This window comes from Rhincodon typus, chromosome 36, assembly GCF_021869965.1.
Source record: "Rhincodon typus isolate 14 chromosome 36, sRhiTyp1.1, whole genome shotgun sequence".
Lineage (NCBI taxonomy): Eukaryota > Metazoa > Chordata > Chondrichthyes > Orectolobiformes > Rhincodontidae > Rhincodon > Rhincodon typus.
The window spans coordinates 20961063-20974538 of record NC_063367.1 but is presented as its reverse complement, the minus strand read 5'-3'; the positions used below and the strand labels follow the sequence as shown (position 1 = coordinate 20974538).

General features: G+C 41.7%; 1 protein-coding gene across 3 annotated transcripts in view; it reads left to right on the top strand.

Annotated features, from left to right (window-relative positions):
• Nucleotides 1-13476, top strand: part of crtc3 (CREB regulated transcription coactivator 3) — a 69086-nt gene that overhangs the window by 35940 nt on the left and 19670 nt on the right. For 2 of the 3 annotated variants that reach the window (XM_020522380.2, XM_020522383.2), the window contains exons 4-5: nucleotides 5900-5961; nucleotides 12470-12535. In XM_020522380.2, the coding sequence (XP_020377969.1) occupies nucleotides 5900-5961; nucleotides 12470-12535 (128 nt within the window). The remainder of the gene's footprint in view (nucleotides 1-5899; nucleotides 5962-12469; nucleotides 12536-13476) is intronic. The other variant, XM_020522382.2, reaches the window with a different exon arrangement.

Below are 13476 nucleotides of genomic sequence, written 5' to 3'. Positions count from 1 at the left end.
TGTATCATGGCTATATTCAATGTGATGAGGAATATTGACAGGATATTCTGGTTCATTGCCATCTCAAAAACTTAAAAACAACTCCAGATAAAATCTTATTCAGCGGAGCTGTCGGTTTCACAGATCTGTGTGATTTATCATTAAGTCAGATCTTTGACCTGCACACACGTACATGCTGTTCCTGTCTCCTTTCTGACAGCGCTTTGCTCCATCTGATAAGTTCTCCGCGTGTTAATACCAGCTTCCTGCAATTTTTATATTTTGGTCTCCACTCCTAACTTAAAACCAATTTTTTTTACATAAAAATTTGTGATCAAACGAAGGTTTTTTGGCCCATGCTCAAGATTGAGGGATATCAGAGTTTGGGAAATAGATGATCTTTCTTATGTAAGTCAGACACTTCCAGGTCAGGTACAGCATACGTCACCTATAAGATAAAGCTCCCTTTCCATATTGCCCGTTAATGATTATGGTATCATGCTACTGGACTAGTGATCCAAAATTCTAGCCTAATGATCTGACTACGCATATTTAATTCGCACCAGGTCACCCTGGGAAACTTACATTCAGCTAGTTAAATAATCTGGAATTAAAAAAAGCTAAAATCAGATTTTCTTCACTTGTGGCCCAGACCTTCAATCAATGTGGTTGACTCTCAACTGCTCTCTGAAATGGCCAATTAAGACACTCCATTCTGTTACACTGCTGTACATAATACTAAAGATGAAAACCAGCCAGACTATCCAGCAACGACCAAGTGCCACACTGCCCAATCAGCACAGGAAAGTACCCCGCATATTTATGCCAAAATTAGAAGAGCTGATCTCGACTATACAAAGGACAGCCTCATAATCCAACTCCCAGAATCTTACATTTTAGCCAAGGTCTGACACTGTTCCATCACTGTTCTTGGGAATGTCCTGACCTCCTGACCAAGTATACTATTGCTAAATGTTAACTGTTAGTTGCCTGCCTTGGCTTAATGTAACTCTCTTGCTTCTGTAGAAACATTCTGAATTTAAGTTTCATTGCAGAGACTTGAATGTGCAGTCCAGGCTATCACTAGCAGTGCAGCACTGAAGTAGGACTCCAAAATATTTTCGATGAAGTATTAAAGTAAAGGAAAGCATAATAAATCCTATGACCAGTATTTCCGAGAAAAACAGAGGAGTTCTGGTGTCCTTGGCAAATGTTATTGTCTGTCGGCCAACACCTGAAATGGATTATCTGTTCACTATCACATTTCTGTTTGTGGAAGTTTGCTGTGCATAATTTGGATCCTGCATCTTCTACATCATAGCTGTGCTTCGAATATCCTATGGCTGTGAAAGGTGCTAGAGGTAGGGACAGTACCGCCATGAGCCAAGAAAGCTGGGTTCAAGTCCCACCTGCTCCAGACATGTATAATAACATCTCAGAATGGGTTGATTAGAAAATATGGAAAGATCTATCTGTCTTCCTGATTTTCCTCATTCAGCCCTCAGGAGTTCATCGTATTTTTCTGATCCGGCAATTTAGAACAATAAGTTGCTGAACCAGACTCAAACCTACACTGTTTGATTGAATTCAGAAGTAAGACTAAGCAAGGTTTTCTCTCCTTTTGTTATCCCCATTACTGCCCACTTCTTTGTGTGTCTCTCGCTGGGGCTGGCTGATGGGCAGCCCTCCTTAGTTTCGCAAGAGGTTCAAACATGGGAGAGCAATGTGGTCAAGCTCAGTGTTTCCCAGACTCAATCCCACAGTCCTATTCTCGAGCAAAGGACAAAGTCACCCCGGTCCAACACCGGCACCTCCAAATCGAGCAATGGAGTCGCAGAATCAGATTAGAGATTAGAGGCAAGACTTCCTCTCGTGTTAAGGGGCAGGCTGTTTGATTGACTAACCTCTTGATCAGCGAGGACGATCTCACCAACATTGATACAAATGGAAATCAAGCTGGACCCTCCCATGCTTGGGTGATTCCAGTACTATAGTGGGGAGTGCATTTCTCAGTTGAAAGTAAGTCGGTGTGGTGTTTATTATGCTACATGCTCAGCACATTCAGTTTTCAAACATTGGTACAGTTTTTAATGTAAGTGATTTAAAAAAAAAAGCACTGTTCTGGTGTAACTATTATGTACATCAATTCTTTACTTAGGAAAGACATAGGTATAGAGGTATTTTAGCTTGTGCTGTAAGTGGATGGTGGGGCCAGAGCAGTGACTTGTTTATATACGAGCTATTAGAAGACAAGCTGAACTTTGGGATCAGATTCTTGGCATGTGCAAAACTGATGGTATCACGGAGAGACTTGAACATCCATTGCTTGATCTCAGCAGAAAAAAAGGCACTTACATTTGAATGAGCTTTTGGAGGCAGTGTTTAAATAAGCAGCTTACTCTGAAGTTACTGCAGTGGCTGTGCACAGATCCTGTTAAAACAGACACGTCTCAAAAGAGGTTTCAGAATGTGATTTGTGTGTCTGTCTGTGGAGGAATAAAGGAGAAAATGAGTCCAGTTCACTAATTGGTGATTTATTATGTATCTGAAGTCATTCAGTAATAGTAACCTTGATGCAGTATTTCCTGCAAGGCAGCGTCTCACTGTTTACATTTGCCCAGAAATGTATTTTCAAGGAACCAAGCTTTCTGTAAATGCAATGCAGTATCAAGTATCTCTGTTATTTAACCTGCATGTGTTAACTGCTGAACTTTGCCATTCAAGCCATGTGTGTTCAGGATTTGATTTGGCGTTTCACAGATGAAAGATGTTTTGTAGGTTCTGAAGCTATTTAATTCTTTCTGTTCCTTCTCTTCAACATCTCTTGGCGAGGAATGATTAATCCACATTTCCAGCCTTGCTTGCTGTGGCCTTTATTCATAAGTTCCATCAACAGTTGCAGTTGTCCGAGACTGGGCTAAAACAGAGGAGATCACTTATGTGCCAAGACCATATCTTGAGAAAAAGTGCCAAACTAAATATAAATAGGGTCTAGAGTTATGGATATTGCAGTGAGTAAGTTTTTAAAAATCTGAGCTTTCATGGATCTTTTGTCACATGCATTGTTCATTTGTCACCTTTTGAGGAAGAATTACTTCCAAGAGCTGAATTTAAATTCGCTCCTGTGACGTAGTTCAACATGATTCACATCATCGCTTTGTGTTCAGAGAACAAAACAAAACATTTGTCCAACAATTTTATACAAAGGCTGAATCTCCCAAATCCTGGCACTTCATTGCAAAGCAGTCAACTGTTTCTCATATGAGGTTAGGCCTAAGCCACTGTCTATGGTCTAAACTAAATTCGCTCCGAGTTCCTCCCCAAGTCACACACCGTCCTGACTTGGAAATATATTGGTGTTCTCTCACTGTCACTGGTGAAAATTGTGAACCTTTCCTGTCCCTAATAGCGCAGTGGGCTTGCCTACACATGGACTGCAATGGTCCAGGAGGTCACCCACCCCAGTAGCTTTGAGTGCACCTGTACCCACAGTCACCACTGCAGACATCAGATTGACCTCCTTGAGGGTGGTGACCCGTTTGGAGTCCCCAGCCATGCACTCCGATCCTGCATGGACCAGCTGGCAGGAGTATTTGCGGACATCTTTAACCTCTCCTTACTACAGGATGCATTACAGCTTGGTAAGGCAACTGCCCTGCCCAAGACCACAAGAAATTACAGAGTTGTGAGTGCAGCCCAGTCTATCACAAAAACCAGCCTTCCTTCCAATGACTCCATCTACACCTCCCACTGCCTCGGGAAAGCAGCCAACATTATCAAAGACTCCTCCCCACCCTGGTTATACTCTCTTCCACCCTCTTCCATTGGGCAGAAGGTGCAATAGTTTGAAAACATGTACCAACAGATTTAAGAACAGGTTCTTCCCCACGGTTATTAGACTTATGAATGGACCCCTCATATGTTAGAGTTGATCTTTCTCTGTAGCTGTAAATTCTGCATTCTGTTCCTGATGTAAGGTATGTTCTGTTCCTGTTGTAGCGTATGATTTATCTGGTTAGGATACTTTTTTCACTGAAATTCAGTACATGTGACAATAATAAATCAAATCTAATCAAGAAGGTGGCTCACCGCCGCCTTCATGATGACAACTAGAGATCGGAAACAAATCCAGGCCTAGCCCTCACCACCACATCTCATGAATGAATGGGAAGTTGGGATATTTCTGGAATTGGGACACTGCAAGATTTTCCACTTGGTGTCCAAGTATTGATCCAGATGTAAGTTTGTATGTGTCTTCATTCACAATTTTTGAGGCCTTTTTAAGAAAAAGCCTGATATCAATTGGAGTGGAGAGAAAGAGTTAGATTCAATTTTCCTAAAAAATCTATTTTTATGTTGAATATGTTCCTAAAACAAACTTGAATTTAAGTAGTGATTAGAAATATTTAGAGTTCATGGCCATCACCTTTTAAGACTGAATTTTAGATTATTAGTCTCAGAGGACCAGCTTTAACATCCATATAAACTCATACACGTCCTGACTTCCACTAGTGACTGAATACCAAATCTGGACTAGTTAGGGGTGTTAGCGCTCTGTATGTCCACCATGTGGTTTCATGTACCAGTTGGGGGAAGAACATTTTAATGAAAGTTTCACACTTGAACAATTTGGAGTGTTCCTGAAGTTACTGGCTACTCATCCTCCACCCTCCGCATGGCCCGGACTGTCTAGAAATCACTGAAATAACCAGCTGCCTGAATTTGAAACATCATCAGATGATTAATTTTTGTCTGAATTTAATTGTGGTGCTCACCTTTTCATTTTCATTTTTTTTTCTTTCTCCTGAAGAGGACAGACCTAATAGGACAATTGAGTTTGAACGGAATTAGTGCTGAAAAAAGAACAGACTGCATAAAGTTATTCATCTGCTGACAGCTGTAGTCTGTACATGTGTTCCTTCAGTGAGTAGGGCGGAGCAGTTCAGGCCACGGATTTTTCCATAAACCCTTCCAATGCCTGTAATGATCTGCAGCTGATGGAGTTGAGGGTCAGCCTGCAGGATGTATCTCTTCCCTTCATATCCGGACAACGTTATAGCACATCTGCAGAATCTTCAATCGACTATTCCTAGATGTGTGTTCCTCAGTGTAATTTCTCTAGGGTCTGCTTTTTGTTTTTAATGTAAATCTTTTCAATTGTATTTTTTTTTGGTTCTTTCAGCTTACTGAGATTGGGGCAGGTTAATGAAACACATTTCAGGCATCCAGCATCAACATCAGGCATTCCTAAGGCACAATGCACAGAGAGGCTGCTCCAACCATATGCCTCAGTTCATTGGAGCAGAGCTGAGACCTGGATTGCTAATGATCCCTTCATTATATCCTCCATCTCACCTGTTCATTTTTTTGGTTTTTGTTTGAGAGAACCCTTTTCATATCTTCCATCAAACCCTTGGTCACATCTCACAGTGTCTGTTTCTTTCAGTTTCAGGTCCCACTTTCACATTAACCTTGTATTTAATGATGTATCTCCATTCTGAATTTAAAATTCTTATCCTCGTGTCTAACTCTGGCTTCACCCATTCCATCTCTGTAAACTCCAAATTGACATCTCTTTCTTCAGCTTGATGTCCATTTGTTTAATTGCTGTGTATTCCAACTTCGTACATGATAGCAGTTACCCTCTTAGGCAGAAAAACATCAAGCAGATTTTGTATAATAAAATATTTATATAAATTTGAGCTGTAAGATGCCAAATTCCTTTCACACACAACCTTTAAGGAAGCGGAGGAAAGTTTCAACTGGTCAGATTTAAACCAAGGTGCCAGAAGTGAATATTTAATGTCTGCTTTATTGTGTCACTTAGCTCTCCACATTTATGCGTTTAATGTGCTGCTCCTGTAACACTGGATAAAATGCTCGATGATGTTGAAACTCAGCTTCTCCTTAACGTGTGCACATTGGCAGTTCCCCATATGGTTCAGTTTATCTCTCTCCGCCACCAGATGCAAGTTGGAGACGGTAAGACAATTTATTGTTCGGTATTTGTTGTGATGTATGTTATATTGGTAATTCTTGGATTCTTCCGTCCTGTACCAGCTAAATCGTTAATGCGCTGAATTCGAGGCTATGGCTGCCCGTTAATTCTGAAAGAAACTTGAGAGATTAACTTTGTCATGATTAGCGCAGAAACCATGCTGGGACCTGGTTTAAAGACTGTATTTGAGGCATATATCAGTGTGAGAAGATTAAGGGAGATTTAACAAAGGTATTCAAAGTTATGAGAGATCCTGATAGGGTAGTTGTTGGGAAACACTTCCCATTGCCAGGACAGATGGTAACCAGAGGGCACGTTTTAAAGTAATGGAGGGGAGAGAGCAGAGGAGGAGTGAGAATTATTATTTATGCAATGACTTGGTGATCTGACGTGCTTCCTGAAAGGGCAGTGGAAGCAAATGCATTACTAGTTCAAAAGGAAATTGGATAAATATGTGAAGACAATGTTGCAGGGCTAAGGAGAAAGAACCGAGCAATGGGACTAATTAGATTGCTCTTTCAAAGAGCTGGCATGGGATCAGTGGGCTGAATGGCCTCCTCTGTTGTATCATCATATAAAAGCCTGATGAGGAACATTGATTTACTGCAGTGTTTATCCCGTGAAGGTTTCCCAAACCAACATTTGTGTACTGTTGCTGATTTGTGCCAAGTATTAATTTTGGGGAGTATTTATCATTGTCAACAGCTTTGTGGCTTTCTAACTTGGATCTGGTTTGCAGGGTTTATTGTGATATCACTCCAAAATTACCATTCACCGTATAACATGATAAGAGTGGGTCAGTTTTTAAGATGAAAAGGTTAAAATGTCTGTGTAGCCCATAGCAATCAGGTGTACAGTGTAACTAACACACATTAAATCACCTCCAAACACTAAACGAATAGTCCAACAATGAAAGAATTCCATCAAACTTCCAAAAGTTTTCAATATACTGAAGGTGGAGTTAGGTTTGGATAGTTCAATGCTGTAAAAATCAACAAAAACCTGATGTTGGATTGACCCATAAATCTATGCTTCAGACTGTCAAGTGTTCCTGTAATCTTGAATTAATTATCATAGGATCCCTGCAGTGTAGAAGTAGATCATTTGGCCCATCAAGTCTACACCACCCCTACAAAGAGCATCCCACCCAGAATGCACCCCTCTACCCTATCCCTGTAACCCTGCATTTCCCATGGCTAATCCACCTAACCTATATATCCCTGGACACTACGGGCAATTTAGCATGGCCAATCCATTTTAACCTGCACATCTTTGGACTGTGGGAGAAAACCAGAGCACCTGGAAGAAACCCACGCAGACACAGGGAGAATGTGCACACTTCTCACAGACAGTCGCCCGAGGGTGGAATGGAACCTGGGTTACTGGCGCTGTGAGGCAGCAGTGCTAACCACTGAGCTGCCATGCTGCTCCTGCATTCTGTGTTATGGTTCTGGAGTGTCGCAGAAGGAACTTTTAAGAAAAGGAGCAAAAAAATATGGGGCTGAGTGACTAGTCTCCATTTTGACAGCTCACCCCAACTTTCTGTTGTACCATTCAATCTTTTCACTCTTATGAAACGCATTGGATTGCTCCCTGAACCCTAATTCAAATGCTGGTGTCTGAACAAGAACTCAATTGCCCTTTGAATGAAATAGATTATCGTGATCTCTCTTCATATTCTTGACTTCCTCAGCTCTGACTTGTGTCCCTAATGCATGCTGATTTCACTGGGATCAGTTCCTACACTCAGGAAAAATAGAATTGGATCACCTCACTGTGTCCTTTATTCCAAACAAAACGAACCTACTTATCTTCGGTTTCCCTCAATGGAAATTCCTGTAATCACAGTTTTCTAGCACTGACTCCCTCATGAGCTTCTCATGCTTAGATGCTAAGACCTGTTGTCAGGCTAGTTTTATATTTGGGCATATTGGCTTCTTATAGTTGGTAGCATTCTTGCCTCTGAGTCAGAAGGTTCACTGCTCAGGATTGGCACACTTTATCTGAAATGTCATTTGAAGGCAGTGCTCAGAGAGCGTATCATTGTCAAAAGTGGCATTATACAGGCATGCTGATTTGAATGTAGCCATTAAAGGTCTTCTGGCATTATTAGAAGAGTACAGAGTTCTCAGCATCCTGGCTGACGGTCCTCTCCCTTCATTAACTGGACATCAATCCTGCTGCAGTCTGCAGATCTAGGTGTGCACACATCTTTTTGTGGTTTCCTGTATAGGAGCAGACATTGCATGTCTAAGTAATTTAGATTATTTGGTTACGTAAAACCTGTGTCTCTCAAATTCCTCACCCCCACCATCTCCTGTATTTCAACAGATTTGTTCCATTAAGGAAAGTTAAATGGTTTAAATGCGGCATTCATCATTTTGTCCTAAAAAATAAAATATTTTGATCAAGAAATAGTCTTGTTTGTGACTAAGAGCTGCTGTGAATGTTCTGGGTTCCAGCCTTTCCTGGGTTTGAGGTGTATGCATCACACATATGCCCCAGCACACCAGTGTTTAATGGGATGAGCCTGGCCCTGTTTCTTCTGAGTATTTGGTGGTGAATGTGGTTTAATTTTTATTTTTATTTAACCTATTTTCCTGATCAACCTGTTCAGAGATATTACTGCACATCTCTGGAGCAAGTGAGCCTTGAACCTGGGCTTCCTGGTCCAGGAGTGGGGACACTGCCACTGTGCCACAAGAGGGCCACGTGAAACCTGTTTTCCTAATCAGCCTGTTCGAAGATGTTATCATGCACCTCTGGAGCAGATAGGACTTGAACTTGGGCCTCCTAGTCCAGAGATAGAGACACTACCATTGTGCCACCAGAGGGCCCCAGGAATGTGGTTATAATAAACAAAAGGTAATTCCTTTAACCTGACCTCTGTTTCTCCCAGGAGACCCCTAATCCATTGCTACGGTGAAACGGAGAGAGCAGCATACTGTCAGGGTCTTATCCCAAGTACCTGCTGGTTTAATTGATATCAGCTGGTGTGCTGTATTTCTAAGAAGTTTTTCATTGCCTGTACATAATTACCTTTGAGAAATTGATAATGAGCTGGGGTTTCTTGTGCTGCTATGTCCACCCACAGAGCTACTGGGAAGGAAGTTTCGGGTTTTGACCCAGAGACCTGATCTAAAGAGGAGCTAAGTGCTTGTGCTTTAAATACCGTACAGTGAATTCTAAAAAGAATATGCTTCAGTGAGCATTGGGTCAGAAAAAGATCAGGTGACTTCTAAGACTCCTGGCTTGCTCAGGCCACCTGATGTCATTCCCTATCCAATGCTTTGTCACCTAATTGTGATATGGGAGGGTGTCAGACTGTACCACAGCCCCTGCCAGAAGGAAGGTGAAAACTGAGCTGAAAATCAAACTGGTGCTGACCAAGTGTGTAGTTTGAACTTTGCATTGGACATGCCCCTTGATCCCAGGCTAACGTTTGGGCACCCATACTAAGTCATCTGTCCAAACCCTGTAACAAACTCGTGGGAACTAGCAAAGTGATTCTTCTCAGGCCTCACGGTGTCGCGAGTTGAGATGCTTCTGTGACCAGAAATAAGAAGGGAAAAAAAACTGAAACCAGAGGTCTGTTTGTACACTTGCCAGTTTGCTGTGAGCACCAACTATTTGTTACGTAACTAAGCAATATAATGTTTGTACAGTCTGTTTTGTATTGGGAACATGTGTGTTCATTCTGCTTTGCTTTCATTAACACTGTCGTCTTCCTTCTTTTATAAATTCCATGAATAACATGAACCCTGCTCATTACTAACTGTCATTAACCAGGGAGTCTGCTAAAGAAATTATTTTACAGCTAATACTTAAGCTTGTACTGATTACCTGTTAACAAACTTAATTTCAACTTGACGCTTGGGGAAGTGTAACACGATTTCATGAGAGTTACAAGGAGGTGTGTTGTTTAAGCAAAGCCACTTCAGAGTAGCACAGTGCCCCTCCACTCCCACTGTCAGCAAGCTCCCTGCCTGCACTGTTCTTCAAGCTCTTAAACACTTTACCTATCAGATATATAGAGGAAGACTGGACAAATCAACACACAAACTATTGATCAGATCCAGGCCAAGGGAGACATTGTAGGGATATTCAACATACTGTTATGTGGAGACTCACCGGGTTAGGAGTTCCATCGTGAGCTGTGATTGCACGATGATAACAGTAACCTGCAGGCAAAAGAATTCTCTACTCTGTCAGAATGTGGATATGAGAAGTGCAGGATGGATGCAGGCTTACATAAGACTATGTGCAAAACAGTTCACTTATCAAAAGTTGAACATTTTGCTTGTCAGATTCACATGTTCCAATGAAGGTGAAAGCTGAAAACTTGAAGGCTGTATCTGAACTTGGCTGATCCTGTTCTTGCTGTTGCCAGCTAGGATTTAATATGGAATCTTTTCATTCATCCCTCTCCCTCTTTCTTTATGAATGGCTTTGTGTCTATCTGTCTGTCTGTCCATCAGACTTTTTACTTCATCTCTGTCTCTGCATCTCTCTGTTCACTCTTCTTTCTGCTTATTACCAACTTGTGAAATTAGAGTACTATGTAAGAGATTTTCGGTAACTACTTTTTCAGTTAGCATTTTGCCTTTTTTCTATCAGATCTGTCACGTGAGGTAGCTAACCTGTGATAGTTCATTTCTCCATCTTGTCTTTCATTCATCTTGTCTCTTGAAAGTTAAGCAGAATGTAAGCAGTTTTTTTCAAAGGATCATTGTACCTGAGTCCCTGTAGTGAATTCTGATCATTTCCTGGTCCCTTGGTTTATTCCACAATCATGTATTTTTCAGAGGCTTCCAATATTCAGATTTATACAGTGAGGTGCTGACACTTCAATGCAATTTTGATGGAGTGCTGCATTGTGTGTTCAGGATGAGATTGAAATATAAGGTCCCATCTATCCTGATGAATGTAAAAGATCTCATGGCATTTTTCCATTGAAGAACACAGGACTCTCCCTGGTATCGTGGCCAATATTTTACTCTCCAATCGCATTATTGAATACATTATCCAACCATTATCACATTGCACACAGCAAAATCCACACGCAGCATTCCAACAACCATGACTGAACCAAAAAAAAATACATTCCAAAATGCTTTGCGGCCAGTAACGTACCGAGGTTAAAAATTGTTATATAAACACAAATCTATACTTTAGAGTGGACCTTGGTGGGTGTGTGGAGCCAGAGAGTAGTTAGGAGGACACTGACATAGAGGTAATGGCTTCTAGACACCTGACTACCTCCCCAAAATCTTTCATGATGTTGCGTCATTTGGTCCTTGGATCTTACATGTGGTGATTATATGCCTTACCAGAATACTTCTCCAAAATTATATGTACACATAGACCAGCAGTTAAATCACAATCTGCAGGTAGCTATGAACAGGGAGTAAGGCTCTTCCTGGACAAAATTGACATGTGAAACCCACCACAGATAGCTTGGCAGTTTTGATAACATTACTTCTGAATTGTGACCATCTCCTTTTGAACCCATATCCAGTCCATCAATTTAGCCAACTTCCATGGCTCATGCCAGGAAATGGGACACTTTTTCTGTACTAGATACAAAATAAAGCATCTTCTGCACTGTCTCCATCAAACACACCCAGGACAGGTACAGCACGGAGTTAGTTACAGTGTGAAACTCCCTCACTTCTGTGTCTACCAAACACTCCGAGGACAGGAATGGCATTGAGTCAGATACAGGATAAAGCTCATTCTTCACTGTCCCCATCAAACATTCCCAGGACAAGGATAGCATGGGGTTAGATATAGAATGAAACTTTGTATACGCTATCACCATCAAATGTTCCCAACACAGATATGGCGTTAGGTGGCTTTTATCCATTTTCAATAGCATTAATCATGTGGGTTCCCTGTACCAGTGACCAGTACTGGAGATCAACTTTTGTAGACCAGTTTCACCCTATGGTTGAATAACTCACTGTCTAGAGTTTAGCGGCTATCTCTCTTTCAAATAGTGTTATGACTGCTTGTGGCAAGTGTTGTTGAGAAGGTAGCGTTTAATGTGAATAAGGTCGGTACAGCTAGTTTCAATGATTTTTTGCTGCTTGTCTGATTGATAACTTATGCAAATTGTTGTAAGCCTACAGTCATCTGTATCCAGGAAGAGTCAGCACCTTCAGGAAAGGGAGGAATTCATTTCATTAAACACAGGGTGAGGATAATGCTGGGTGCCTGAATCAGGGCATTTTGTGCCTTTTATCTCTTCGGTTTTCGGGACCAGTGCAGTCTGGATGTTGCACTAACATTCTTTCTTAAAGCAAATCGCATCTGGTCATGCCACTTCTGTTGCTCAGCCTCCTTGGCTCCTGATAACCATAGACTGCACCAGATTGCTGCTGTCTCCCAATTTCTCGCTCTTTCTCTCACCCTCTCACTAACACACTTATAGGTGGAGAGTCAAAGTGAATCAAGACCTCTCTGTTTTTGTCCTTTGTTTGCTTTGTGAAGGAGTATCCTGCCATGGGGAAATGAGGAGAAACCGCCTGGATTGAGACTGATTTCGGCCCTCAGCAGGTGATGCATTTTCACAATCTTATAGAGTCATAGAGTTATACAGCAAAGAAACAGACCCTTCAGTCCAACTTGTCCACGCCAACCAGATATTCTATTTAAATCTAGTCCCATTTGCTAGCACTTGCCCCATATCCCTCTAAACCCTTCATCTTCATGTGCCCATTCAGATTCCTTTTAAATGTTGTAATTGTACCAGCCTCCTCCACTTCCTCTGGTAGTTCATTCTATACACGCACCACCCTCTGCATGAAAAGTTGCCCCTTAGGTCCCCATCTAGTTTTGGAATTGCCTATTCAGGGGAAAGACCTTAATCATTTACCCTATCCATGTTCCTCATGATTTTATAAGCCTCAATAAGGCCTCCAACGCTCCAGGGAAAATAGGCCAAGCCTATTCAGCCTCTCCCTATAGCTCAATCCCTCCAATCCTGGCTTTATCCTTGTAAATCTTCTCTGAATCCTTCCAAGTTTCACAACGTCTTTCCTATGGCTGGGAGACCAGAACTGAACGCAATATTCTAAAACCGCAACATGACATCCCAACTCCCATACTCTGTGCACTGACCAAGGTAAGCATGCGAACACCTTCACCACCCTGTCTACCTGCAACTCCACTTTCAAGGAACTATGTACCTGCACCCCTCGGTCTCTCTATTTGGCAACATCCCAGACCCTACTATTAACTGCATAAAACCTGCCTGGTTTGCCTTACCAAACTACAACACCTCACATTTATCTAAATTAAGCTCCGTCTGCAGCTCCTCAGCTCATCGGCCCATCTGATCAAGGTCCCATTGTACTCTGAGATAACCTTCAGTGTCCACTACACCACCAATTTTAGTGTCATCTGCAAACTAACTAACCATACGTCCTATATTCATATCCAAATCGTTTATATAAATGATGAAAAGCAGTGGACCCAGCACCAATCTTTGCAGCACA